At 36.2% G+C, this 14,150-nt stretch overlaps 1 protein-coding gene across 2 annotated transcripts in view; it reads left to right on the top strand.

The window, feature by feature from the left end:
* The window catches only part of TXNRD2 (thioredoxin reductase 2), a 51,350-nt gene extending 37,681 nt beyond the window's left edge, over positions 1–13,669 (top strand). Inside the window, exons 15-19 of one of the 2 annotated variants that reach the window (XM_072415676.1) lie at positions 1,397–1,468; positions 3,273–3,370; positions 6,683–7,151; positions 10,878–10,938; positions 13,216–13,669. In XM_072415676.1, coding sequence (XP_072271777.1) covers positions 1,397–1,468; positions 3,273–3,370; positions 6,683–6,806 — 294 coding nt within the window. In that variant the 3' untranslated portion in view covers positions 6,807–7,151; positions 10,878–10,938; positions 13,216–13,669. The remainder of the gene's footprint in view (positions 1–1,396; positions 1,469–3,272; positions 3,371–6,682; positions 7,152–10,877; positions 10,939–13,215) is intronic. The other variant, XM_072415675.1, reaches the window with a different exon arrangement.
* The last annotated feature ends 481 nt before the right edge of the window (positions 13,670–14,150 follow it).

Genomic DNA, 14,150 nt, shown 5'->3' with positions numbered 1-14,150 from the left:
GTGCTCCACACAACACAGACACATAGCGGGAATTAGAGATCTATCCAGGAAATATGCGCTCTAAGGCAGTTGTCATAAGAACAGGTTTACCCATTAGAGGATTTACTTTGCATTTTGTATCAGAGACACCAGGAACGATAACAAAATTCTCACAGGAAATCTAACCCCTACTCGTTTTCTTTCATAAAGCTTCCAAAAAGTTTTGGTTTTACATTGTAATATTATTGTACATTATGTACATATATAGTTAAGCATTGAACACATATCTAGAGTTGTTTGAAGTAATGTGTATCTTGTAATATATAGTGATTTGTTACTCTGCTGAGATAAAATATTAATTACATAGGGAGCACATAATTTCAACCATGTGTAAAACTCAAATACAGGAAGTAGAGCCTAAGTATGAAATTTGTGAAGATAGCTGCCCCTAGTTAGATTTATGTGTGTATAAATACAAATCTAGCTGGTTGAAATATTTTTCATTCATAAAGGATTTAAGTGTTGTGATTACTGAAATATACAGTATGTATAGCTGTAAACGTCATTATAATATAATTCGGATTGGCTAAAAGCTACCTGTACTTTTTTTCTCAGTAGAAATAACCAAAGGGAATGACACATTTAGATATGCAATTTCCTGGCACTGTCAGAAGTTTTTTGGTGTGTAAAAATGCATTGGCAGTGCTCATCTGCCCTGAAATTTTATCTTGCAATGTATCACAGCAGATGTTGAGGATAAATATCCCAGGATTCAGCAGCTGACTGCATTTTCAGGGATGAATGCTGCCAGTACTGCTATTATCATTTTTTCCACTTATGTTATGAATCGCTCATTAATCTTTAAGTGAGTTAACACCACCTGCGAGGTTACATTTGACAAAAATGTCATCTATCTGGCCTCCCTTCCTTTTTCAACTACTTGATTGACACATGGATACAGCCTGTGACTGAGCAATTGCTGCAGGGGTTCTGTGACGTTTCTTTCTAGACATCCAAGATGAGACTAACCAGATCACCCTGGGGGCAGAATGTGGAGGACACAGTATAAAATGTTCAGTCAAAGGTTGGTGGAAAATTATGCTGCCTGTAGCAGCATTGCACTTCTAACTATTCCTAACTATTCACAGGCTTATTCTTGCAGATTTCTATTTTGCCATTGAACCAGAAATTGCCTTATCACTTTGGAGTTGCCTTCAAAGTACAAAGAACATTTAATGTGGTTTTCATGTTCTGAAATTTTAGTAAAGTGAGGAGTGATATGCACCTTTCATACCTAACAAGTGTCAGTAGTTCTAATATCATTTTATCAGTTTCCATTGAAAAAATCATTGCTAATAATTACAACATACCATTGCCATTGACCATGTATGTTGTATCCATGTTTTTTTCTGCTCAGGTCTTCCATGCATACTACAAACCTTTGGAATTCACAGTGCCTGCAAGAGATGCCTCTCAGTGTTATATTAAGGTGAGGGTATCTAAAGTTATTCACACATGTGCAATCCAAACTTACTGGTTTGCAGGTTTCCAAACAGAAAAAATATTTTATTGCAAAAGCAGCCTGTATTTCTACCAGCCATGTCATGGCTTTAACATGATTTTTTTTTTTCTGCTCAACTCCTATTGGCAAGATAAGGTTGCCCGTAGACATAATTATTGGCAGATTTCCCTTACAGTTGGCTTATGTACAAATTATCCATTGGGTCTGATTTATTAAAGTTCTCCAAGGCTTAAGAGGATACACCTTCATCAGTAAAGCTGGGTGATCCAGCAAACCTGAAAGGGATCTGGTGTAGGACTGAAAACATTTGCTAACAAATAGCAAATGACTTTTAAGAAATCCATTCCAGGTTTGCTGGATCACCCAGCTTCACTGATGAAGGTGTATTCTTTCTAGTCTTGGAAAGCTCCAATAAATCAGGCCTAATGTCTGTGGTTCCTATAGTCACAGAGGACACTCAGTTTAGCAGATGTATTTGCATCAATGGCTGACAGGTGTTTTTTAATATGTTAAAAAATTTAAATGGACAGTATGTTTCTCTAAATTGATATGTATACACATTTATTACTGTGTTAGCCTTTTGCTGAAGTAATTGAATATATTCTTTTTCATTATGCATCTGTTATTATTTAAAGGTAGCTTTAATTTGTTTTTCTTTTAAGATTACATTGTGGGCAACCCCAAACCTTTTCTTGGGGGGGAAAAATGAACAGTAAAAAAAAAAAAAAAAACATTTTTTATTTCCAGTGATAACCTTGCCAACATAGCCTAATGATTTGAAGCTGCTTCTGTGGTTAACTTGATTTTACCAAAATCTAAACAGTAACACTTGTCCAACCAAAGCAGCCCTGTTTTGTGCCACAGCTGCTGTGGAAGATATTGTGAAATTGCATAGTTATATTTGGACATCTGATCATTCACACTAATAGAGAGATGATCTGAAATCCTATTTTCTTTTTGTAGTTGTCTGCCTTGCAGTACTAGTATTTAGCTTGGATAATGACATTGGTGCTTTACAATTTTATCCATGTCCATATGGTAGAACATCTGTTGAATAAATCTGCAAACATATCATACATTCATTAAAAGGTCTTTGATTATTAAAAAGTAGAAAATACATCTGACAGATGTGATCCTATCCATACTTATTGTCTTTAGTACAATAATTTACAGTATATCATAGCAGTATGACAAATATATATGGCTATGATGTGCATTACACAGTCAGATTAGTGTTGTTTACAGTGTTCTTCAAGATTTATGAAAATTCACAATTCTTTATATAACACAGAAGCCCTGATCTGTTTTTCTAATTATGGTAATTCTATTCATTGTCCAGAGTTATCTTCATCTGATTTGTATATTGTGGTAGTGAGTGGGAGTTTAGCTGGAACTTATCTTATGGTGTGTTTATGTATAATCCTTCCCCAGGCTGTAGAGCTGAATCTGAAAGGATAAGGCACGTACAAATGCTGGCATACAGCAGTATGGAAGGATGTAAAGCGTGCCATATTACTGTAACAAATAGCACTCTCCACTGGGCATAATAATACAAACTGCATTAAAAAAGTCACAAATACTAAATTTGTTCAAGAATAGTGTTTATTGGAATTATAAACATATGTACCACCATTCCTTGGCAACAAAGAAAAAAAATTGTGTGTTTTAATATTATGAGCATATGTCAAAGAGGGATTTGTGCTCCTACAAAAACCAATTCAGTGTGTGAAACAGGGCTTTACAACATCCGCTCTCTTTTCATTTCCTACAGATGATTTGTCTCAAGGGGTCATCACAGAGAATTCTTGGTCTACACTTTACTGGGCCAAATGCAGGAGAAGTTATCCAAGGATTTGCCCTCGGAATGAAGTATGTTTTAAGACCTTAAATTTTAGAAAGGGAAGAGAGAATGCTGGTATATAAAAGGAATGGGGGGGGGGGCAACCACAGTTAATTAATTACAATTAATGGCATTACCCTGTACTCCAGGTAAATACACAGTAATGTCTTTGGATAAATGAATAGCCATATAGTTTGCACATGCAAAGATAGGTAAGAAGCTCACTTAACATCCCTATCCCCCCAGCCGCAAGTTCTTGCCTTTCCTTTTTCCCGTACCACTCAGTTTGGCTGCACAAAGCACTGTGTATGCTCCAAACAAATGCATCAGAGCTTTCAAAGAGCTTATGGACTCCCTACCTGACCCAATGTGACAACACTGGTCCAATCACAATACACAGGCTCTGTTACTTGGTTGAAGAAGGGTTAATTACGTGTTTACTGGGAAGTTTATATTCCATCATGCTGTAAACAGTGTGAGCAAAGTAAAAAAATGTTCTCCTGGTTAAGTAATGGTTAATGGTTAAGTAACCATTTTACTTTGTCCTGCAGGAAATAAGAAAAGAGTCACTTTAAATGTATTTTTATATGCAGCTAATGCAAATATCAGAATCTGACCTAAATAAGTAAGTTGTGCAGACTGAAAAAGGGAGTCTCAGCATTGAGTCAGTCAGGCTCTGCTACATGCACAAATAATAATATGCAATGCAACAAGGGATCCAGGTTCTCATTTGCAGAAGGGACAGACTATATCTCTATGGCAATAAAAAAAAAAACTTGCCAACGTGTTTGCTATTAGTTAACTAATCTCACCTCACCTCACTCCTTCATCAGCACCTACATCTTCGCCATGTCCTCTTCTAGGTTAGTGGTCTTCGGCCACCATTTTTGGGAAGTTGTAATGACGTAATTCCCACACATTTAGTTCATTCATTCTCGTCAGCCATGTCGTGACCGTAGATGTATCTGCGCATGTGCAGCACAGTGCATATTATAAAGATGGTTGGGAACAGGTAGGAAAAGTTTGAACTCGCCTGTGTGTATTTTTTATTTTATAGGTTTAGTTCCGTTTTACATGTAGAGAAAGATCAGGTTATGCACATAGCTGTGTTGCCTGTCAGGTTTATATAAAATCTTAGAGCTGGATGGACTAAAGGACAGTGGCAGCTCCATGTATCTGAACCAACATGAATTATTACATTACATTGTAGCATTTAGGCCTTATTTCTCTACTTATATTTAATGAGTACCGAAGTATGAAATAAATGTATAGTTTGCAATATGATTTTTTTGGTTTTTCTGTATGAATTCACATTTTATTCATGAGTGGCCCATAAAAAACAAAAGAAAACCAGTGCAGCTCATTACTTACAAAAATGCCTTGTGTGTGGCCAGCTGCTTTCACACTTTCATTAACCCTTCTATGTATTGTCTGCCCAAAGTAATTTTTATTACTGATAATTGGAACTGAACTTTAAAACTAAATTTATTTTTAACAAAGGTAAAGATACAATGGTTAAATATGTCTGTTACTCTACAATTATTTTCTGTAGTGTTTACATTTACTATGTTCACATTAACGGTTTACCTATTTAATTGGTTTCTTAGGAAGATACTTTAATTTTTCCCATGACCCTTAACTGTTGAAGCTATGTATATATATATATATATATATATATATATATATATATATATATATATATATATATATTTGTGTGTGTGTGTATTTTCCCTCACTCTCCTCTCTCTCAAATATGTATATATATATACTGAATATATCCCTGGATGGGAGATTCAACCACTTCCTGCAATATTTATTGGCATACCTTATCAATATGTGTAAGTTAAAACTGCATTACAAGTCTGGCAGGACAGTAATATAGGTACATGCACTTTAAAAGCATTGTGTCAGTCTGTCTGACCCTAGAATTTTGAAAGACCTGTCTTTGATCATATCCTGCAAACATTGTGTCAATCTAGTTTTCTCCTACTTGCCTGCAGCTATAGACTGACATAACTAAGTAATCGATCAGGAGCTGGAGCTAAAGCAGCAGTAGTCTCATTTACTGGCTGTTTAAAGTTCTGTGTGTAAAAACAAATGACAAGTTATGGCAAGATTTGTAAATGTAAAGGAAGAATTAATTTACCTCAATGAAATCTTGATTATTCTATAGTGATTTAAGGAGTTTTGAGCCAAGGAGTAACAAAATTGTTACTGTAGTAGGACCAAAAAAAAAAAAATATTGCCAAATATTAGATACATAAGCAGAATAAGAAGAAAAAAAGCACAAACCAGAATCATATGTTTTTAATTTTAAAGTAGTAAAGTGAAAAGCTAACATAAAAGAGTATTTGTAAAAAAAAATTTTTTCCAAAAGGAGTGTGATTCCAATATAAATGTAAAAGACCTGGAACACCCACGTGCAGCTGAATGAAAACCATGAAGCTACAAAACCACGACAAACATTGTGATGAAAGTCGGAGAGGCTTAAAGGGGCAAGTTCACTGGTCTTCCTACAGTGACTGACTTTACGATGGTGGTGATGGTGATAATTTTAAAAGGGCTTTACTTGTGTCACAACAAATCCCTTAATGATTAAGTAACCAATATCTATTGGAAGTATTTATTTATGTCTTCTGTACCTTTTCTACCTTCAGTAAAAACAAAGACTAAGCTCTTCTGCTCTTTATACACTAAATGTAGTGCCAAGTATGTTTGGGTGCTGCATTTTTCTAGGGTGAACTGAGGGTCTACGCTGAATCAACCTAACTATTCCCTTTTGATCATGAAGACTTTGGCCTATCTGTAGAAAAGGTTGTTTTTTGTAAAAATTCACTCCTTTTTTGAGCTTCTGGGTTTATTATTTTTGTATATTGGGTTGTTGTTTTTTTTTTTTTTCATAAGCATGCTCTATCATTTTTATTAGATGAAATTCTGGATCATTCTGGCACTCTTTAAAAAAGCAAACACTGCTGCCACCAAGGGTTGGGTCCACATCCACAGTTATTTCCTGTCTTTGACTTAACATTCTTACTCAGCTGAGTATTAGCATTAAAAAGCATATAGAATTAATGAGACTTTATTTGATTAAGCACAATCCAGTTGCTGCTTTTGTTCAAATAAAGCCCTCTGTCCAACTCTAAATTGTGAAAGCTATTTTTGTGTTCTGCTACTTTGAATTAGTCAGTTTGCTGTCCAAAGGAAATTAAAACAGATTTAGAAGACCTAAATCAAGAATTAACAGGGCATGTGCAGCAAAATGTTCTAGATCAGTTTAGGATATACTATATATTCCTAAATGAGTATTTTATTAAACAGTGAGTCATGTCTTTGTCTTACAGATGTGGTGCCACCTACCATCAGCTAATGAGCACAGTGGGCATACATCCAACCTGTGCTGAGGAAGTGACAAAGCTACACATCACCAAACGCTCAGGACTGGACCCAACAGTCACTGGTTGCTGAGGTTAGCCACCATCCCTGGGAAAAAGTGCCATCTGCCTGTACAAGAAGAAGACCATCAGCATCATTCTGTTACATGTAATGATTTTGTTCAGAGCTATGTGATGCATGTCAGGTCCACTGGAATCAAAGGAATTATTTCTAATTCATCGTGAGAGGCTTCTGCCAGCAGTAAATTATGTCTGAACCTCGGTGCACATTTCATACCACACTCAAAGCATTCATGACATGTCTGAAGTTAAATCAGGTGGAAAGGAGTTGATAAGTCAGACATCTATGCTGACATCTTCTAATTCTGCAAACATCCAGGAGGTGGAACTGCAAGACCAGAAGATGCAGAGGCCACAGGTAAGCTGTGTAATGTAATCCAGCACCTCGCCTGCAGTATGCCTAGGGACAAACCATTACAGGAACGTCTTTCTATATTTAGGGTTCATTAATCATAAAGAGCATAGAAAATGAATTGTCTCTTTACATTTCATCTGATATTGTAAGAAATGCATACCACCACTTTTTCCAAAGCCAATCACTTCCCTGGATTACACTAATAGCTTTAATGTTGAAAAGTCATTTTTCTGTCTGCATTTATTTACTGTCCTATCTTTCTTTCTTAGAATGTTCTACCTTTGTGTTTGTTTTTTTAGTGTTGGCTCAGAAATGTATCTGATTTTTATCTGTAGCTGTCAGGATGTTTTACCTATTTTCATGTTCCTTTACAGCTCTGAAATAGGTGATCTTTCATTGTGTGCTCCAGGAATGCATTTAAAAATGTGTCTTGTGTCCTGCATGTTAAGCAATCATATTTGTGGTATATGCTGATAGTACACTTTGTTTACTATAGGGATAGCAGGGCTTATTGGCTCATAGCACAGAAGGTTTACCCCTGAATGCTCTCACACATGCATTGCTGGCCACATTGTAACATTACCTTGTATACATCATAATGTTATGATGAAATGTAGAAATGGCACCTTGTTTGGCAGATACATGTGGCCTTTTAGGTGAACACTGGTGTAAACAGATGCATTGTATTGTGATGTTGTCTGCTGTTTATATTGTGAGGTTAAACTAGAGAAGATATAGTAGCTGCAGTACCAGTTCTAGATCGCTTATCTGGACTGGCTTCTTATTGTGACAACACTGGACTACGCCAGCACAAAATGTGTTGAACCAACCACTTGCGGTTTCCATCAAAAGAGCATATGACACAGTAGCATTGCATATTTACGATAATGGGAGACTACCGTTACCCTGTCACAGGAAGTGCCTAAACAACATTTTGTTGAAAGCTGCAGATTGTAAATCACAACACAAATAACAACTTTTTTGATTACCTTTGGATTACATCCACATGCTTCTTCTTGCTGGGTATTGTAGCAATGCAGAGAATTTAATAAAGTTTATTTAGATTAGCCACTTCTATCATGATATCTCTCCTAACAATTGTGATAAGATACAGACTACCTAAAGAGTACATTGTTTTCAGTGGCTCTGCCCACTCCCATACTTGAAGTATGAGAAAGAACATACATTACAATACCTGTGTAGCACTGCAAAGTTTATTTATATAACGAATAAACACAAACTTTAGGATACATGCACATCAGTAACATTCTTTACGGTGTACATTTTTTTTTATAGATGTATATTAACCAAAAAAAAGACTATGCATTCCCAATCTGGAAAAATGCACCTAATGTTGTTTGAGTGTCAATGATAACAGGGTGTATGGAATCCTCATGTGCTTTACACATCCAGAGAACCTCTGGAGGCACTCTTGGAGGCACTCCAAAAACATGCATTTTATTGGGTGATGTTGGGCTGTACACTACAGCAAAACAATAGATGATTAACCATAAAGTTTTACCGAATACATTGCCTGTAAAAGAATATTCTTTCAGGCAGCATGTGTATAAATTAGCTGCTGAATGAGTCAAATACTTGCGCTACCTCTGGTCAATGAAGTTCCTTTTGCCAGTTCATACATCTTGTAGTGAGGTGCAAGTTGGCAGGTGGAACCACAGCATGACCTATTATGGTAAATATGCAAAGTTATTGTGACATATGCTCTTTTGATGGGGACCACAAGTATCCTTTGCACTCAGAAGTGTAGAATATTTGTAGTGGCTGAGGGGTGTTTTTTAATACACAAACCACCAGAGAGGTGACTATATTCAGGTCTCCAATACAGCTGACCAGTTTTGGAAAAATGGCCTTGCAGTAATAGGATAAATAAAAAGTAGAAAGAATGACAACTATACACATCATCTATCCATTATGCAAAGATTTCAACTCCATCGCCGGTGTAGATATCTTCCTCTATCATGTTAGGTATCCTTGACCATCTTGATCAGCTAGCTGGGGGATAATTAAACTTCTGCAAGTGCATAGGGGTTAATTTATTCCAGCACTAAACATCCAGAGAAGGCACAATGGGGTGATTGTATATTTTAAATACGTTTGTGAGCAGGTTGGCATCTTTGCAATGATTTGGTTCTGGTATTAGAACTACTGGGCACTGGATGTTACTTGTAAGCACCCATGATTGATTGCACTGATAACATTTAGTGTTACCACATGAAAACTAATCATAAATCCATGATTTGTAAGGTAAAACTCACCTTTAACTAGGTTCCCCAGTTTTATCTGGACTTCTCTAAAACCTACTACCACAGTTCCGCTGAATGGGATCTCTGATTATTAGAAGCTGGCTTCCTTCATATTGTACCTCGTCATGTTTATCAAGTTTTTAACTGAGAGCAGAGAAATGTAGCCATAATTTATTTTTTATTTTTTGCATAGTTGCAAATGCGAGTGGCATGCTGGCAACACCTGTAATTGTCCTGTAAAACCGAGAAGCTTTGGAATGACAGATCTATGTTATTATCAAAGGGTAAACCCCTTTTTTTAGTATCACTAAACAGTACCACAAATCCTAACATGCAACAGTACTTCACACCCATCTTTTGATATAACACAATCATGCACTAACTCTGAAATGAAAGCTAATTTTTCTGTAAGCGCCAAGACTTCTGGGTACTGTAAATGAGGAAAAAGTTTTGGATATGAAGGGTGTCTAGTGGTCAGTAGCCACTTTAATTGGCTTAGATGAAAGTGGACAGTCACTGAGTATTGGGACCTATATGATAAAACTGTATCTGGGCACATGATCTATTTTGAGTCAGATGAAGTCATAACTAAACACATGGCACTGCTTGGTCTCACCTATGATATAGTGTTGGTGTAAGTCTGTTCTTGCTTTGGTATATATGAGATAATTTCTGGCTCAAACAGGTAACTTATATCACATGTGTGGCAAAATCTATGTGCTTCTATCTTAGGGTTATATGTAACTGATTTAATACTTTATGATGTGTTCCCAGAATCAATTAGGAATAAACAATGACTGCTTAAAGCAAATCTATGTGGTAGGGGCCAAACATCAAGCTGCCAGCAGGGCAAGGTATCTGAAAATATAACCTGATAAGTAGTTGAATGTACATTTCCATATGCCACTTCAGTGATTCCTGGGGTATTCCCAATGTTTACTCCTTGTAGAAAAGTTGAAAACATATTTTCCCCCTGCCCCAACCTAGCACAAAGGACTGGAGCAAACTATCACCTTTCTGAGCATTTTAACATGAGCAGCAAAATAAATTCATAGGATTATGCACGTGGCAGCCATATTTAGATTAAAATCTGTAGGAATATACTCGCATGTGGTACATGATTAAGGCTTATGCAAGTTAACTTGCCCTACTTTCAGCTTGGTTTCAGCTTTCATCTGTTCTTTAATAGGGTTGCTGAAAAACTGAAGCCATCACACAAATTCAAAAAAACAAAAAATATCTACTGGGTAGGAGATGTGTGTGCGTGAAAAATATCACTTACCTGTGAGGTATCTGTTTGTTTTAACCCACTGATTTATAGCAGTGCCTAAATATGAAGCCATCTATTAGTGGTTTTGATCTTATTCAAATAATTCCCATAAGACAAGGAATCCTTTAATCCTAATGTTAAAAAGACGTTGTTATTTATTTTAAGAATCACTTCAGTATTTCTGCATTTTTAAAGGCGGCAAGGGCCTCCCTAAATCCATAAAGAAGAGAAAGGAGCTAGGTGAACAAAGGATATGGTAAGTATAACTATGTTTTAGTGCATTTAACCCTTGCACTTTAGATTTTACCTGGAAATAAACTTTGAGAAAGGGTGTGGGGGTCTCTGTTCCTCCATATTATAAGGTAACAAAAAAATTTTGTCCATTAGTAAAGAGGAATGCCCATTGCAGAAGGTTAATCAATCCATCGTCTACAAATACAGTACAGCTTTGTGTGTGTTGACCCTTTAAGGATTGCCAGCATAAAAAAACCTACATATAAGCATTTTAAGTTGGTTTGAGACGTGAAGATAGCTGTCTAACATGCCAAAGGGATTATAGCAGTATCCTGGACACAGAGCAGTAGTGTGTCATTAGATTATAATATGGCATCCTCCAGATTCGTATCAGATTCTGCAGCTCATTGAGAGGTTCACGTCACTGGAGTTTCTTTACAGAAGGAAACAGAATGGGAACAAAAATACTCTTGGATTGCTGCCTGCAATTTGTGGCTACGCTTCTAAATATTCTTGAAACCCACATCACGCTCCTTGCTACCATCAAAGGCTTACTGTCTCCATCAGTACAATAAAAAATAACAGAGGACATCCTGAGGAAACCATGTCCTAATATCACTAGCCTGGCAAGTCTTCCCCACAAAGAGATCTGAAAAATTACATCTGACACTGAACGTTCCATTAGCCAAGGAGCATGTACAGTGATTTCACAAGGCTCGGGATATCTGAGCTTCTGATCTGTGTGCGTGATTTCCAGGTGGGATTTTAAGTCCCAGTTCTCACTGTAATGAAAAGAAAAATTTAGGACTTTTCATTCACACCATGTGCTATTTAAAGTTAGCTGCCCATCAGTGGTTATTCTACGACGTGTGCATTGGCCATATCGCTGTGTATTGATTTGTGGTCTTTCACTGTATACAGAATCCTAGAGGTCCTAGCAGCATGCTGATCCTTGAATGGGGAATACGTTGTAGCCTTTAAAAACAGCACATTTCTATACCGAACTAATACTTTGGTTGTGGCTCTTGATAATTTTACAGTTATTTTACCATTGTTTAAATGTACTCACAAAATGTACTTATTTTGCGATATCTTTTCATTTAAATATTTTAATAAAAGGTGTAGACCTTCCTCTAGTGGATCCCTATCTGTATGTTAGACTGTACAGTCAACACCTCTTCTGAATTAATACTGAGATAAATAGCAAGCTATTTACTATTGATTCGAACTCAGTGACTTGGAGAATACTAAAGCTATTGGATCAATATGACAGCCAGGAATCAATTGTTTTCAGAAGGAGAAAACAGGAATGGCATCCTCCATGCTATTTAATGACTGATGAGCTTTACAGTGGAAGTAAACTCAAACTACAGTCACCAGAAAGTAGAGGTCTTTGGCAGGAGAGTCATGCAGCGTCTCCTTTTCTAAAAATACAAAAACTTATGCCCGCTGTTGTTGGCTTTTATTTTTTGCTTCCCCTTCAGTCAAGTCAAGTCAAGGAGAGAAAAAATGTTTCATGGATGGATGATGAAGATTGGATGGACATAAGTACAGATCATTCGGTTAGGTATATCTTGTAAAAGTATTTCATATGTGTGTTCAGCTGGAGTTTAGTTTTAGGTAAACCACATGCAAGATAAAAAAAAAGCGGTCATCTGCCTAAAAATTAATTTTATAGAGGTATGAGCATGCACTTGACCACCAGGCTATTGGTAAGGGCCCCCACAAGCTTCCTTCTACCTTACAAAGCTTCCCTGGCACCTTAATAGATAGCTCTCACATGGAATCTGGTGCCTCATACATATATATATATATATGTATTTAATATTACAGTGATTAGAGCACAGACAGGGATAATGGACTAATGATGCATATTGGTATAAAAAAATGTACTGATAAAAAACAAATCTGTATATGTGGTCTTACCCACAGCTATATTTACAAATATTGGTTGTGTATGAGTTGGAGAGAGAAGTATGTGCTCATTATCACTGTATTAACAGATAGCAGAAGAGTATTGTGAAGTGTTTCATTCATTAGATGTTTGTACATTTGTTGTCTCTGCTATAGAACAAAAGAAGTTCTATTAGGTACGTATGCACACCTGCAGTTTTAGTCTGTTTGACGTTTCTCTTGGTAAAATCTTTATTTGATTTTGTGCTGTCTCTTGACGTTCCAATTATGTTAAAGCATTTCACCTGTCTACTTACAAACTCTTACTATTTAATTGTACTGCAATTCATTATGCTGATTGAAACTTCCTTTATCCTAAAAAGTAACATTTATATTTTATTTTCAGGGAGATGTCATCTGGCAACACAAAGGCAACCCTTTTAATGATCAGTGAAGGAAAATTTGGAATTCTCTTGCTGAAAGTAACTGTAGTGACTTGAGTCCACCTGTTGTGCATAACACCTGTTGCCTAAAAGGTGCACCTCGCTCAAACAGTGCTAGGTAAACATTCTAAATACAAAGCCAATGCAGGTGTAATTTTAAATAATTTCTACAACAGATGTATATTATACAGTAAGTATGTGTGGATTTTCTAGCTTCATGTGCAGGCAATGTTTTGGCATACAGTTTCAGGGATGGTTGTGCTATATATTTTGTATATTATGGGAAATGTAGGACAAACTACCAACAAATGACGGCTTGTGTATAAACTCAAGATGAGATAGATAAGCCTGAGAATCTGCTGGTTTCCCTGTCTTATACTTGTTACTGAATAAATGATAAACTATATTTGACCTTAATATTGTGTATTGTTTATTTGGTTACTAAATGACACCTACGCAAGTCAAGATCATCCTTTGTGCTAGAAACTGGGATACTATTGGTATAGTACATTCTACAGGATCCAGGCATGTTCACCTTATCATGTGTGTAGACTGTGTAGAAACAATACTTGTTGCTCTGCAGAATTAGATTCACTTATGTTTAATAATATTAAAAATGTTTAAGTATAGTTTGTACATCTTGCAGCAGTTTATGTAAGTAATACAGGGAAATGTGTATGATTGTGTGCAATTTGCAGATTGTGTTCCTTTTTTGTATGTGAAGTGCAGGAGATACTGACCCTTTAGGAACCCCTTGATTATTAGCCACCATCTTCTCCACACAATATATGCAAATAATAAACAAAAATATATGCAAATAATAAAATAATACAAAGTGATAGACATTTTTTATTACTTTACTCTACAGTTAATACAAACATAACATTGTTCTTCTGTT

The sequence above is a fragment of the Pyxicephalus adspersus genome, chromosome 6, assembly GCF_032062135.1.
Source record: "Pyxicephalus adspersus chromosome 6, UCB_Pads_2.0, whole genome shotgun sequence".
Taxonomy (NCBI): domain Eukaryota; kingdom Metazoa; phylum Chordata; class Amphibia; order Anura; family Pyxicephalidae; genus Pyxicephalus; species Pyxicephalus adspersus.
This window is presented reverse-complemented; position numbering and strand designations above follow the sequence as displayed.